This window comes from Natator depressus, chromosome 25, assembly GCF_965152275.1.
Source record: "Natator depressus isolate rNatDep1 chromosome 25, rNatDep2.hap1, whole genome shotgun sequence".
Taxonomy (NCBI): Eukaryota; Metazoa; Chordata; order Testudines; family Cheloniidae; genus Natator; species Natator depressus.
Genome location: NC_134258.1, coordinates 14,742,329 through 14,756,866, shown reverse-complemented (window position 1 = coordinate 14,756,866; position 14,538 = coordinate 14,742,329). Strand labels below are relative to the sequence as shown.

Below are 14,538 nucleotides of genomic sequence, written 5' to 3'. Positions count from 1 at the left end.
CTTCCACCGATGTAGCACTGTCTACATGGGGATTTAGGTCGGCTTAACAAGACCCCTTGGGAGTGTGGATTTTTCACACCACCGGGTGGATGTAGTTAAAGTGACCTCATTTTCTAGTGTAAGCCAGGCCTGAGTAACTTGTTTCCTTGTCTTTCTGGTCCAAGTTTCTGCAACTCTGATACACCATCTGGAGCTGTTGGGTTGTTCAAACTTGTCACATGAATGAGAGCCAGAAGCACTATTCAAACTGTGGCAAAAGTTTTGGTGTTAGATTCTGTGTTGTCCTTGTCTCTCGCTGATACCTCAGTCATGACTACTCGCAGAAACATGGACTTGCTCCTTCACTACAGAAAGAGTTGGTAAATTACAGCAGCTTTGCAGTCTTTCATCCTAAGCTTGCTTGCTTTATCTTCAGCCATGAGAGCTTGAGGAATGAGAAAGTATCTCATTTAACAGCAGCACTTCTAGGGGGTGGAAGAAGTTTCATTTAGTGGTCAGAGGAGGAGATGGTGGGGTTGGGATTGACCGTTTCTATTTTCAGCTCTGCCATTTTCTTGCTCATTGACTTTGGGGAAAGTCATTTAATCTCTGTGCATTCAACTTACCCAACTCTAAAGTGGGCATATTAATATCTATGCCACAGGGATGTTGCGAGGGTTAGTTAACGCAGTGCTTAGAGAGCCCCGATGAAAAGTGCTGATGCTGTGCAAACTAAGTAGGGGTAGGAATATCCCTAGTAACTGTTGTAGAGCGTTCTGTGCTGAGCATTGAAACCTCCCTCATCAATAAATCTGACCTCTTATTCCAGTAACAAAAGAAAAACTCTCCCACAATGCAACCATTCATCACTGATTCGTCAGACAGGTACTTTCTGCCTAGGTGCTTTGTATGGTCCTCCTTGTAGTATATGAACAGCTGAGATTGCTTACGGATGTGGGCCCCCTACATGGTTTCTGGAGTCTGTGTCAGGCTTAATTAATGTCTGTACAGCACTTGAGATCTGTGAATGAAGGGTGTCATAGCAGGGTAAGTATTAATAAATAGGGTTGCCTGCAGCCAGAGGGAGTCCATTTGGCATGGAACAATGGTAGCCACAATGCAGGGTCTTGAAAGTGCAGGATATTAGTAGGGGAAATAAGAAGTGGCTCAGGACTATGAGATGAACACAGATAACAGCCTTCCCCATCATTCCAGGAAACAAAATTATGGCCCTGCTCGTATTATTTTTTTATAAAATGACCTGACTTCATTTGCCCATGGAAGTTTCCAGTGGGTCTCATGGCCTTTGGGATAGGTTGGTGGTTCTGATTTTCAGTCTATGGGCCACTTTGTTAGAAGGGATAGTCTTGCAGACCCCCTTCCTGTTCCCTGCACCACAGACTGCACTGCCCAGTTCTCAAAATGTTTCATTCTATGAAGCATCAAGAAAGGTTCTGCATGCCAGTTTGACAACCACTGGGCTAATTGAATGGCAGTATCTATTTATACATTAACAGGAGTGATCAGCAAAGATGCTTGCAACAATCTCCTCTCCATCCTGGCATTTTCACTGTCACAAAATCCATTACAGATTTGCTAAGAATTTAAGCCTGATGCTGCATTCAGCATAGAATATTGGCCTAGCCATATTCAACACTTTACTGTAAAGTTTTGTAAAATTCAGCCATTTATTCGTCATAATTTTACTTCATATAAACAAATTGTTAAATGTAAACAAGCATTACCACAGTTCCTGCGTAAACTGGTTTCTTCCATTAATGGCAGGAATGACAACGACACAAGCCTCATCCCGGCAGCCAGCTGTCAGTCCCCTCTCACTGAATGCAGACTCCAGACGACCACAGTCCCAACAGATGTCTCCTACGCTCTCACCTCTGTCGCCAATTACTCAGGTAGGAGGCTGCGTGGAGATCTGGAGAAGGACTACATTTTATAAAAATAATGAACCTTGTTCCACTTTATAAAGTTTTAGATCATAGCTGTCTGTTTCTGACTTCATTCACATAGGGAAATGTTAGCTGTAAGGTTGATAAACCTGTAGTCGCGTCATTAATTTAATAATTTTCCCTTTAGGTATGTTTGTAAAGTTAATGTTGTCAAGTTCCTTTTTATAAATAAATGCTTTGGGCCGTTTTTTTTTTAATTTAAATCAAAGCCAGCAGCCAGATCTGAGCAATTCTACCAAGATAAATTCATGTATGCTGTCAGACAGTGGAGAAGACAGTTTAAGGAAACAGATTTCACTTTGTCTTCCAAGGCCTTGGAAGCACTAAGGAAAACAAAAAGGAGTACTTGTGGCACCTTAGAGACTAACCAATTTATTTGAGCATGAGCTTTCGTGAGCTACAGCTCACTTCATCGGATGCTGTAGCTCACGAAAGCTCATGCTCAAATAAATTGGTTAGTCTCTAAGGTGCCACAAGTACTCCTTTTCTTTTTGCGAATACAGACTAACACGGCTGTTACTCTGAAACCTGTCACTAAGGAAAACGTCTTTCTTTAACGATACCATCATAAGATTCTCTTGTGTTTCATGCTTCCATGTGAATCGTGAGAAACTCCTTTGGCTCTTAGGATTTTTGACCCTTTGATGCACCTGTAGGCTGCCTCTGCCATACCTGGCATGCTCTAGTTTGGTCTTTGAGGGGCTCAGAACAGGGACTTAGTAGATGGGTTTTCCTTGACTGACTGACTTGTCAGCTCTCAAATCAAACATTCAGCTAGGTTTGCAAACACACTTTTTATTTATTTACAACAAATAAAATGTCAAATTAGTCCCTTTAAGCCATATCCACATCCTTGAAGGTTTAAATGTAAGTTGTTGTTTTTTTAAATGCAAGATCTCAGATAACTTTCCAGATTGCTTATGTGATATATATGAATATTCACTTGGTGTGAAATTTTAGGAGTCTCGGAGTTGAACCAGAGCTCTGCATAGTACATTTTCCTGTTTTCTCTTTAAGGCTGTGGCTATGGATGCATTGTCTTTGGAACAGCAGCTTCCACCGTATCAGTTTTTTACCCAGGCTAGTTCCCAGCAACAGCAACAGACCCAAGTGGCAAGTAGTCTGCCTCAGAATGCCCCTTTAATGCAGACTTCTGGCTTACAGCGAGGAGCACAGCTTCCCCCCCTCTCAGTCACAGTACCATCGACCATCCCACAGTCACCTCCAGGCAGCCAGACCCAACCTTCCATGGGCATAGACATCAACTCGGTAAGTTTGGGCAATGACTGAAAATGATACAAGTGGAAACAAATAGCTTTCTTCCAGAGAACATGACCTGGTAGAATTCAACAGCAGTGTTGGCCTGCATTGTCAGAGTTCTAACTAGATAGCCCTTGTAGCAGTTCCGCATCCAGGCACTGTATACACTGGATTCAAACAGTTTGGTTCAACCAGTTTTTAACATGTTTTAAACATATTATAAAAAATGTTTTAAACGTAATATGGCTAACCCATATGAACCAGGCCAAACTGTTTAAACTACTAAATATGATTTTAGAACACTTGGTAAAATGGGAATGGCTCCATAACTCTGGCTAACCCTGTCTAAATTCAGGCCCACTTAAAATAGTTTAAATAGATTTTTTTAAAGATCAGTTTAACAAACGCAAGTTTGAAGCAGTGGAGATGTCTTCAGAGAGACAGTTTCAGGGCTAGCAAAAAAATAAACAGGTGGGTAATGAAGGCGATGCCCTTATTCTTTGGGTGGATGATATATAAAATTTATAAACTGGCAAGTCAAAGGTCAAGGTAATATGTCAGTAGGGTTTTTTAATAAAAGAAGTGGTTGGGGAAAATGTCATTTTAAATGACACATCTGCAAGTTGAGTGCCCTATGCCTTTAGAAGGGAAGATGTAGATAAGCATCTGTGTTAGCATTGCAGTTTACAAGGTGTTGGAAAGCAGCAATGAAGTGACTATCAGCTAGGTATGGAGAGACTGAATTAAAAAGTACCATTTTATAAACATCTGTCTGTAAAGTGAGAAGCATCTTTTGAAATTTAGCTAGTTTTAAGTTCTGAAAGACAAGACATTTCTGTGCAATTGGAAAGACCAGAATTTCGTAAAACTGAAAAATATTTATCCATATTAACTGTGTTCAGGTGTCTGCCAAAATGGAGTTTGGTCAGACTAGTTTAATTTTCAGACAGCAGCATTTGCATTTTAGTGCAAGTGTACTGCTACCTTCCCAGTTATCATATGTACTTATTTTTTGCCCCAGGTGAATCTGGTATCCACAAGTTGAGTGCTACACAACCAAGATGAGACATTTAACTGAAGTTTAATAAAGTTGTGCTAATCAGCATTTTCCACCAAAGATATAGAAAACCACAGATAGTGATTTTAAAGCACAGCAGTTTTAAAGCCAAGAGGAATTTTTTTGGCTAACATTATTTCTTGGAGAGTTTGTTGTAGTTGCTTTCAAGTCTCTCTAAAGAACTGAGTAGACACATCTATATGGTTGAAGAGCAGAGTTAAACCAAGAAGGCAAAATTTTCTATTGTAAATTGTCCAACCTCTTCCTACAACCTGGAATCCAGGATTCAGAAGGTGGTTCAATATAATAGGTCAGCCCTGAGATGATGTCCCATTGCTAGGAAGAGGTACCTGGCACATTCTCTGCTGGTTCTGCTCCGAAGGCCAGTGAATTGCTGTCTCTGATTTCATTGGAAAATCTTCTCTTCCTGGCAGTGGGGCAGTACTAGCAGCTGTTCAGATAACAAGAGGAGCCGTTTCATTATGGAGGGCTAAGACGTGATTGTGGGTTTCAATCTGGGGATCAGGTTTAAACCAGGTTGTGCTGGTAGAGATGTGGCTTCTGTGCCAGGATTGTGAGGGAGTAGGAGAAGATAAAGGTGAAACAGAAATCAGTAGTTTGAAGGGATATTGGTTTTGACATGCCGGCTACTCAAAACAACATGTCTGAATGTTTTTTTTCTAATGTTTATGCAATAACTAATACAGATATTCTGATTTTCCTTCTCTGCTTTTCACATTGCTTTCCTCATCCTAAACTTCTCTAGGCCCTTAAAATTCAGAATGTTCAGCTTCTCTTTAGAACTTGAAATTGCATACAAGTACACTACATTTTAAACGTGGGTAAAAAAAGTACTCTAAGCTACAGTGCAGCTTCACTGAAAGGTTTTCCATTAATCCTCATAGTCCCACTGAAGGCCAGTGTGCAGTACCTCAATAGAATACCTGAATTCTATGGATCTTAAAAAAAAAAAAACAAAAAAACAAAACAACAAAAACCCAAACCCTTTGTCAAGACGGTGTACTAACCTTGAGTTATTCTTTATGCATTTTAAACAGTGTTAGAAAGTGTTAATACACCACTCCTCACTTTATAAAACTGTCTGATTTAATTACTTCTTGGTCAGCGGTATTGGGTTCTTCCTCATAATAATCTTGGCTCTCAAAGACAGCATTATAGAAAGAGCGGTGTTTATTATTTCAACAGCTGCTCTGTATCTGTTTTGCGTTTGAGTGATCCTCTGACCTTAATCCAGGGTACTGTATGTGACAGTGAAAAGGTAGTTCTGTGAACATCTTATCTCACTAAGGCTAAAAACTATATGGGCATAGCTAGCATTAGCCTACAGACAGTGTATGTATCAGATGGTGTCTAGTTCATATAGTTGGAAAGTATGTAGTTATGAAAAGCGTTTGTCTTTGCAATTATACATTTTAACCTAATTAATATACCTAGACTAATTCCTAAGAGTAGGAAGAACAGTACTCATATCACTTTTCTAAGGGCCATAGGCATCAAATTAAGAAGGGGAGAGGGTGGCAGTTGAGTTTGAAGGTATCAATGCCCGTATTTTCAAATTATTCCCAGATTGGGAGGCCTCTTTCCACACGTGTCTCTTTTATGTGTTGGCTGACTGGTTTTTTAAAAAAATGAAAACAAAACATAAACCAGAAATACTTCAGTTGTCCTTGAATAACAGCACTGCCCTGTTTTTAGGTGTGCACAGTTAGACACCAGACCATGCTGTGTTGGTATCTTGACCTTTTTCATGATGTTTGGGGCATTATTCACAGTCATAGCATAATTGCTGATCTCCGGGAGTTCTTGAAGATGGTCTCACCTGGCTTCCCCAGCTCTACACCAATAAGTATATAATTTTTCAACCTTCCATCAATCCCATGGTCTTTAATTCTGTGTTGTTCTGTAGGCTTCACTCCAGCAGTACCGCAGTAATGCTGGATCCCCAGCCAACCAGTCTCCCACCTCTCCTGTCTCCAATCAAGGCTTCTCTCCTGGCAGCTCCCCTCAAGTAAGGGACTCTGTGCTTCCACAGGCCTTGCTTCTTGTGTTTGTTTTTTAGTTGAGTCTTTCCATTACTGACCCATGGTTGTCTCACTGTAACTTTATGTGCTTCATGCATCACTGATGTCTCATCATGTTTGCAGCTTCATTCAGATACAGAGTTTTCCAAAAGTTGGTGAATTCAAACTTTCATAGAAGCTACTGTTAAACTTACACTCAATTACTCCTTCATGAGACCTCCACACAAAATGCATCCAGAAAGATCCCTTTCAAAAAGGGAATGATGCCTCATGGGAAGTGTGAGTCTATAGCAATGATTGGTGGAGTGGCTGGAAGGGCGTAGGGATGTGAAAGGAAGTGAGGGGATGGGGAGGTCTGTCCAGGGGATTTGTGCACCTCTGAATACAGCTCTCATCCTCGGGTGCAATTAAAGCAGGAAACAATGGACACTTTTAAAGAAACCTCTGTAGAAAGTGAACTCTTGAAAAGGCAGTAACTCCATTTCACGACTTGAAAGAAACAGGTTAGAAAAACATTAAATATTAGTCTTGCAGGGTGGCTATCTTCCCTGTCTGTGTAAATTTTAATTTATATATGCAAGAGTCCCACAAATCATTGTGCCCGTATTTAAACAGAGCAACAGGAATTTAATCCGCCAGCTGCAGGGCAACTAAAGAAATAGTGAACTAGTTTTTAGGGGGAACTGCTAATCAGGCAGTGCTGAGATAGTTTAGAATCTCCTCCTAGTGCTGCTGCAATAGGTCAAAGTTGTTGCCCTTTCCTACATCCCAAAAAAGGTGATGGGATGCAGAAGGGAGTGCTCATTGGACACCATGAGAGAGTCTGAAATTGTATTTCCTGTTTTCTGGTACTTTAACTTTTAAAGGATATTTATAAGGAGAAGCATAATTAAAATAAATAAAATTATTCCTCAAAGTTGGAGGTTCATCTCTCCAGGCCATTAGCCATAGACTCAAGTCAGTGATTTCAGTCAGAACTTAGTGAACTCAGTAATAGATCTGAGGGTTAGGGCTGTCAGTGTGACTTTTTAACCTTCACTTCACTGCCACTGTCACTGATTCTTCTGCCTGCCTCTTCTAGCTCTGCTCTGTCTTTGTATGGCTCAGAGTAGGCAAGAAAACGTACTCCCTTTTCTCTAAGCTGCCATTAGGTTAATGCTGCTACCAGACACTGTTACTAATTCTCAGCCCTGAAACCCCCATTGGGCAGTGCACCCAAATGTAGGCTTCTATTGATTGTCCATTGACTGGTCAGTAAATCCTCCCTGCCTGTGTCCTCAGACCAGTTACCTTATTGTCATGGGGCAGTCTAAAGTGGTAGAATGCCATGGAGAGCAGTTTTTCCTATTGGTCTTCCCTCCGTATCTAAACCAAGTCTATTTGGCCTCTTAAAAACATTTCATTTCATATTTGGTATGTTGGCAAAGGGATACATGTCAGACCAATTTACAAGGAACAATTAGTTTCCAAACTAGCAGAACTTGGTTTGAAGTACTGTACTTCTAAATAGGATGCTGAGATACGGGTTGCCATCTAGCAAAAGCCAAATGGGAAAGATTAGAAAATAGTTCTCGATACCTTATTAAATTAGAAAACCTATTCTCCTTCCCACATCTGTAAGCCAATGGGTGGGGTGACATAAGTAGCTACGTATTTTTAAGGATGGAGAGAAATGATAGAAAAGGGTATAACTAGGAGAAAAAGGATAAGAAAAAGGAAGATGTAGGCTGAATGGTTGGGGTGGTGGGGAGACCTTGTTAATGATGAGGTCTGTTAGGCTCCAGCATAAATAGTCTCTCGAGGGAAGAAGTGGAACCCTCATCGGTTGAGACGTTTTAAAAATAGGCTGGTAAAGAAACTGGAAGGTGTAGTGTAGGGGAACAATCTTGCTCTGTATGAGGATGTACGGGTGGGCTAGATGTGGCTTTGTGGGCCTCTACCATCCCTAACTTCTGTATTTCTGATTAATTTTAGGTAAATCCCACATTTTATTAATAGTAGAACCAGCTCTCTGTATGTAAACTTTTAGAATATAACTTGTTTAATCACATCTAGTTCATGCAACAGGAATTATTCCTCAACTTCCCCACCCCCAAATCTATTTGCTAGTCTCTTGAGTTCCAAATTCTCATTTCCGATCTGAGGGACTTTCCATTAAAACATCAATTGAAAAGCTCTGCTTGTGGTTCTCAGCTTGTTTGCATGGCTCTTCATTAACACTGGCTTTGTTTATTACTACTTGATTTTTTTTTCCCCTGACATCATTGTCTCGGTTACATATAAAGTTGCTTTTTTAGTAGAACAGCTAAATACTTGGAAAATATGGTATGTATTATTAGACAATGATTTAAGCGAGGTTTTTTTGCAGTCACCACGTCATTAACCAAGGAAGATGTACTGTTGACAAAACAGACCTTGTATAGTATTTCTGTAGGAGATGGGTTAACAAGATGTATATCAGACCAGTTGATAAATTATTTTTAGACCCTGAAGTCATGAACTTTCTGGTTGATTTCCTTATGGAGCTTTACCACTAATAAAATTATTAGATAATGCATTTAGGAGTCTCAAGAAAAAATTAATGTAGCTTGAGTTTCTGTGATTTGTTCAGAGCGCCTTGTGAGGAACAGGGGCTAACACATAAGAATTTTGTCCAGTTCATTGCTTTTCATGTTCTACTTCAGGCTTCTTCTAGGACAGGAGTCATGATAACCATACTACGGCAGGGATTTTTTCTTTTTCCTCTCTTTCCTTCTTTTTCTCTTTCTTGCTTTTTGTTGTATCTTTGAAAAGCTTGTGTAAAAATGGCAGAAGTTAAAGGAGAAAGGACTTGTTCAGGTTCTGTCTGGGGCTGCTGCATGTCAGCTGCATTTCTAATGACAATTCCAGGTTGGCTTTAGTTGTGCATACTGCGGATATGAGGAGGCGCTGTTGCGGTTAGGGTTTGTACTGGGGGCAGGGCAGTCATGTCTTATAAATGAACGAGAGTCGACAAGGAACTGGCAAAGAAGCTCCTTATTTAACATGCAGGATACAATTCTGGCAAAAACATCTTGATAAGTACTTAGAAGGAAAAAGTGCTTTTATTTTTCACTTTGATGCAATTAATTATACTTTAAAAATTCATGAAAAAGTGTTTGAATCATCCCTTTCAAATGTAAAACAATAAGAGTGGAAATATTCTGTGTCGAAAACCTTCTTTTTGCTGTAAAATCCTATTCTTTCTCTTGAATCAGTGTTAAGGAAAAGGTTCCTCATTTCATTTAGTAGCCAAGCCCTTCCTGAGAGTGACAGGAGACTGATCTTTCCTGTCGGACAAGATTTGCTGAGCATCAGGATATTTTCTGACTTTACACATCAGAGTTTGGAACATAGAACCTTTGGGCATATATACAGTGCAGTTGGCAGTGAGCCCTGCAGTCTGGGTAGACAGACTCCTGCTAGCACAGTAAAAATAGCAGTGTGGAGGTTATTGCTTGGGCCTTCAAGCCCACCCGACCCTTTAGGCTTGAGAGCCCAAGCCACAGCATCCAAACTGCTGTTTTTAGTTCACTAGCCTGAGCCCTGCTAGTGCTGGTCTCTCTACCTGGGCTGGGAGGCTTTCTTCTAGATGGTGTTTAGACATAAGCCTGGAGCAACGCTTTAAGGGTGGGTTGCAAGTACCCACCATGTTCAGCATTGTGCTGGATTCATACAGAATGCTCACTACTCAGGAGTTCAACAGTTTTCTATTATCTGAGTGCACTCAAACTATGCCCTCTGCCCTCCCACACACAATGAAATGGGGGTTCACAGTATTAAGACCAGACCTGGTGCAAATAGGATCTGTTTAGCAAATGGATTGAATATGTGCACCATGCTGAATCCCTGCTGGGCTTTCTTCAAGGCTTTTAGTTATCAGGCTATGAAGCCACTGCTGCCACAGTAGCTCAAGAGTTTCCCTATAGCATAATGACACTGGAAGATTCTGCCTCAAGGTAGAAAGTTCGTTTCTTTTGCTTTGAAAAGGCATTGTCATCATGTTTACTTCATGATGGCTCCTTTTTACAAAGGACTGTTGGAAGGCTTGCTGAAAAAAACCATCCCTTCTCCTCTTTCATGCTGATTTGAAATATTTCATATATATACGTACACGCATGCATGCACAAAGACACATACAAATTATTGGTGCCATTAGGAAAAGTGTTTCATCTGAGATTTTACTATTTATCTTAACTGTTGTCTGCTGAATTGATTTTATGTTCACTGTTGTGGACTTCATCTTGTGCTTTTGAGTATTTTGCAACTTTCCCATGTTAATGTCCTTAGTTGTATTAGTTGGTGTAACTGTATAGTTGCTTATTAGGTTTTTGCTTAAAATTTCTTATGTAATTCAACTTTCTGTGGGAAAAATGATTTGTCTCTTAGCCTTGTGGTTGAATTTCATGAAATTAAAACTGCTGGAAGATACTATGCAAGACATTTAAAAAACAGAAACAAATACATCTCTAAACATAAGACAAACTTTCCAAATAAGTTCTATATAAGTACACTAGTTGTGTTGGAGACAGTAAATTTTCAACTAGAATCTGCAAAGTTAGACAGAATTTAAAGAAGGAATTATATTTGTGATTTCTATTATAGCTAGTAGCCTTTTGAGTAAATAGAAGTTGAAAGTTGGATGGTGTGTAAAAATAAAATAACACAACAATTCAAAGCTGTTGGTCACCTTTGGAATGACTGATCAATGGACATTTCAGTAAAAGGAAAAGAAGGAAATTAGCGTGGTTGTAGAATTCCTTCTGCAAATTTACCTTCTCTTGGTACTGCTGAAAGCACATTTCATAAATAACTTCTCTGATCTGCTCTTGGTGCAAAAGACTTGGTACTGTAAATTGAGATTCACTGTGGCACCTTATTGTTTTAGTTAAACTGCTCATTTTGTAAATACTAGGTGAGGGAGATGGGTAACCAGCCATCATAGGCATATTGATGACCGAAGTACTTACTGCATTATTCTAGAATCATAGGACTCAAAGGGACCTTGAGAGGTTATCCAGTACAGTCCCCTGCACTCATAGTAAGATTAAGTATTATCTAGACCAGGGGTGGGCAAGCTTTTTGGCTCGAGGGCCACATCGGCGTTGCGAAACTATATGGAGGGCCAGGTAAGGAAGGCTGTGCCTCCCCAAACAGCCTGGCCCTTGCCCCCATCCGCCCCCTCCCACTTCCTGCCCTCTGACTGACCCCCTGCCCCTAACTGCCTCCCGGGACACCTGTCCCTATCCAACCTCCCCCCCGCTCCCTGTCCCCTGACTGCCCCCCGGGACCCCCTGCCCCTTATCCAGCCCCTCCTCCCCTGCCGCCCCCTTACTATGCTGCTCAGAGCAGCAGGAGCTCGCTGCCCCGCCGCCCAGCTGGAGCCAGCCCTGCCGCCCGCGCTGCCAGCAGGAGCGGCGGGCCAGAGAGCTGACGGCGCGGCGCGCTGAGGCTGCAGGGAGAGGGGAACAGCAGGGGAGGGACCAGGGGCTAGCCTCCCCTGCCGGGAGCTCAACCACGGGCCATAGTTTGCCCACCTCTGATCTAGACCGTTCCTGACAAGTTTGTCCAACCTGCTCTTAAAAATCTCCAATGATGGAGATTCCACCACCGCCCTAGGCAATTTATTTCAGTGCTTAACCACCCTGACAGTTAGGAAGTTTTTCCTAATGTCCAGCCTAAAACTCCCTTGCTGCAATTTAAGCCCACTGCTTCTTGTCCTGTCTTCAGAGGTTATCGAGAACAATTTACCTCCCTCATCCTTTTACATACTTGAAAACTTTTATGTTATCTATCGGTTGCAACGTGCACTTTGCTGCCTTAGCTGTATTTGTGGTTTTTATTCTTTTCATGGAAAAATGTTTGGGTTTTTTGGTGCAAAAATTGCGGTGGTTTTTTTATAGTATATTTGCATAACTTCTGTTATAAAGCAGAAGTTTATGTATGTCCCCTATGGGAGGAAGCTTATGGTTTCCTAGAACCTATATTTCTTGTGCTTTAATGAAAAGAGTTATACAGGAGGACTCTGGTGTTTGAAGAGAAAATCCAATATTTTATATTTTGTTCTTTATTAGTTTTCCTTAATAATTAATGGTATTTCTTACCAAATTTGATACCATTCAGTTGGAAGAGTTCAGTCACTCACACACCTTGGGTACGCCTCACTGTTTGTGTGACTTTCACAACATAAGGACTCTGTTTTGTTTTCAGCATTCTTCCATTCTGGGGAGTGTATTTGGTGACTCCTATTATGATCAGCAGATGACAGCTAGGCAGGCTAATGCCCTATCCCATCAGGTGAGCAAATTCATCTCAGATTTTGACTATATTTTGGCCATTCTGAGATTAAAATAAATACATAGAATTCAATTTATGGCTATTCTAAAGATCACATTTCTGTCCATATCTTATTACTTCTGTTTTAGTTTGTAATTGCACGGGTATTTCATTTTATTTGCTGTTCCCCTTAAGCATTATAGCAGATGGCTTTTAAAGGGACTCTGCCAAGACTATTAGATGAAAGAAAACCAAAAAACCTTCCTTGACAGCGATCCCATTTGGAAGATCTCACTTTGTGGGTGGCAACAAATACATACATCTATAATTTGCAACCAAGATGTGTGGGATCCCAAAATGTAACAAGCAGACCTCCATGCTTTTGTCAGACCAGCCCCCCACTATAGTCCCTACTTTAGCTGTTAAATGTGCCAGTGTAGTTGAGAAAGTGAAATGGCTTCAGAATGGGATTGCACTTGGGGCAGGCAGATAGTTGGCTCTAATAGCATCAATCATATCACTTTAAGCTTTTTTTTTTTACTGTTTTTTTCATTTTTTAAAAAGTATTATTTTATTTTTCATTCTTTCAAAGGCTTGACTGCCTGGTAGGATATTGTAGGCAGCAATTTGATTTGGCACAAGAGCGGAATTTGGCTGTAAACTATTCTGCAAAGCTAGGTGGAAATAGACAATATTCTGGTCTACAAAACCTAAAGATGAATTTGTTTGCCTGCCCTTCTGAAACGTTATCTCCCTAACTAGAGGTGTGTAAATTGCTTCACTGTATTTCCTGATGGCTAGAAGTAACTATTCCTTTGTGCCTTGGTCTTCAGCTTGAACAGTTTAATATGATAGAAAACGCCATTAGTTCCAACAGCCTGTACAGCCCCTGCTCCACCCTTAACTACTCCCAGGCAGCCATGATGGGACTTACTGGGAGCCATGGCAACTTGCAGGACTCGCAACAGCTGAACTACTCCAGCCATGGAAACATCCCCAACATCATCCTCACAGGTAAGGCACTTGCTGACCTAACTGAACAGGGACGAGTAAAACTTTCCTTCGTTGTACTGGGGTCATTTTCACTGTGTGCTGTTGTTGGTGAGTGGAACTAAGAGGGAGTGTTGGAGCCTGTGAAAGCTGTGTTCTAGACTATACAAATATTTGTGGATTTTGTGCTGGTGAGAGGTGCCAGGAGGACATCCTTCATTTAGTCACAACATAGACCATACTTGCAGTGATAATGCTAGCTACTTCACCCCTAACCTTCTAGGACCATTAGTCATGGTGTGAGAAGAATTCAGCCTTCATGGCCCATTTTATCTTCAGCTCCTCTGCTGAGACTTGGCAACAAGAGAAACCCTAGTGCCAAATGTGTGTGTTGAGGTGGATATGAAGCACTTGAAAGTGAAGTGATTCCCCCAGGGTCACTAAGCAAGTCAGTAGCTTAGTCCAAATTTCATTTTAGGATCTTTCTGGTGTCTAGTTCTTGGCATCATGTATGTTAAGTTATGGAGAGAGCTTAGTTCTTTTTGAACCTTTGAGAGGGGAGGAGTGAAGGGTGGCTTTGGTCTCACTGCACTCCTCATTTGGAAGTTAAGACTATTTTACTCCTAAAGGTGCCTGTGCAAAGCTTTCTACATTTATTTTTGAATAATCAAGTGTTGGTGTGATAGTCATGTGACTGTGTGGTCTGTCCCTTTCAGTTCCATTCCCACAGGGATTCACTTGAGTTATGCTTTGAATTAGGCTGCCCATGATGATGTAGAGCCCTTTAATTTAGGTTTTGTGATGCATTTGACAAACCTGCAATGCAGGTTAGGATCTGTTTTTCTTTTTCAAATGTATTCTTGCTAATTCAGTAAACTCCTCTGATCTGTGTGCAAGCTGTTTAATCACTTTATCTTTAGCCAGAAGATTGTGCAAAGAAGTGTGTGTT

At 40.9% G+C, this 14,538-nt stretch overlaps 1 protein-coding gene across 4 annotated transcripts in view; it reads left to right on the top strand.

Moving 5' to 3' along the window:
• Nucleotides 1-14,538, top strand: part of CRTC1 (CREB regulated transcription coactivator 1) — an 83,046-nt gene that overhangs the window by 54,959 nt on the left and 13,549 nt on the right. For 2 of the 4 annotated variants that reach the window (XR_012636298.1, XM_074939611.1), the window contains exons 9-13: nucleotides 1,765-1,892; nucleotides 2,964-3,215; nucleotides 6,191-6,292; nucleotides 12,534-12,620; nucleotides 13,433-13,613. Coding sequence is in view for 3 of the 4 variants with exons in the window: in XM_074939611.1 (XP_074795712.1) it covers nucleotides 1,765-1,892; nucleotides 2,964-3,215; nucleotides 6,191-6,292; nucleotides 12,534-12,620; nucleotides 13,433-13,613 (750 nt within the window). In the remaining variant the exon portion in view is untranslated. The remainder of the gene's footprint in view (nucleotides 1-1,764; nucleotides 1,893-2,963; nucleotides 3,216-6,190; nucleotides 6,293-12,533; nucleotides 12,621-13,432; nucleotides 13,614-14,538) is intronic. The other 2 variants (XM_074939613.1, XM_074939612.1) reach the window with 2 other exon arrangements.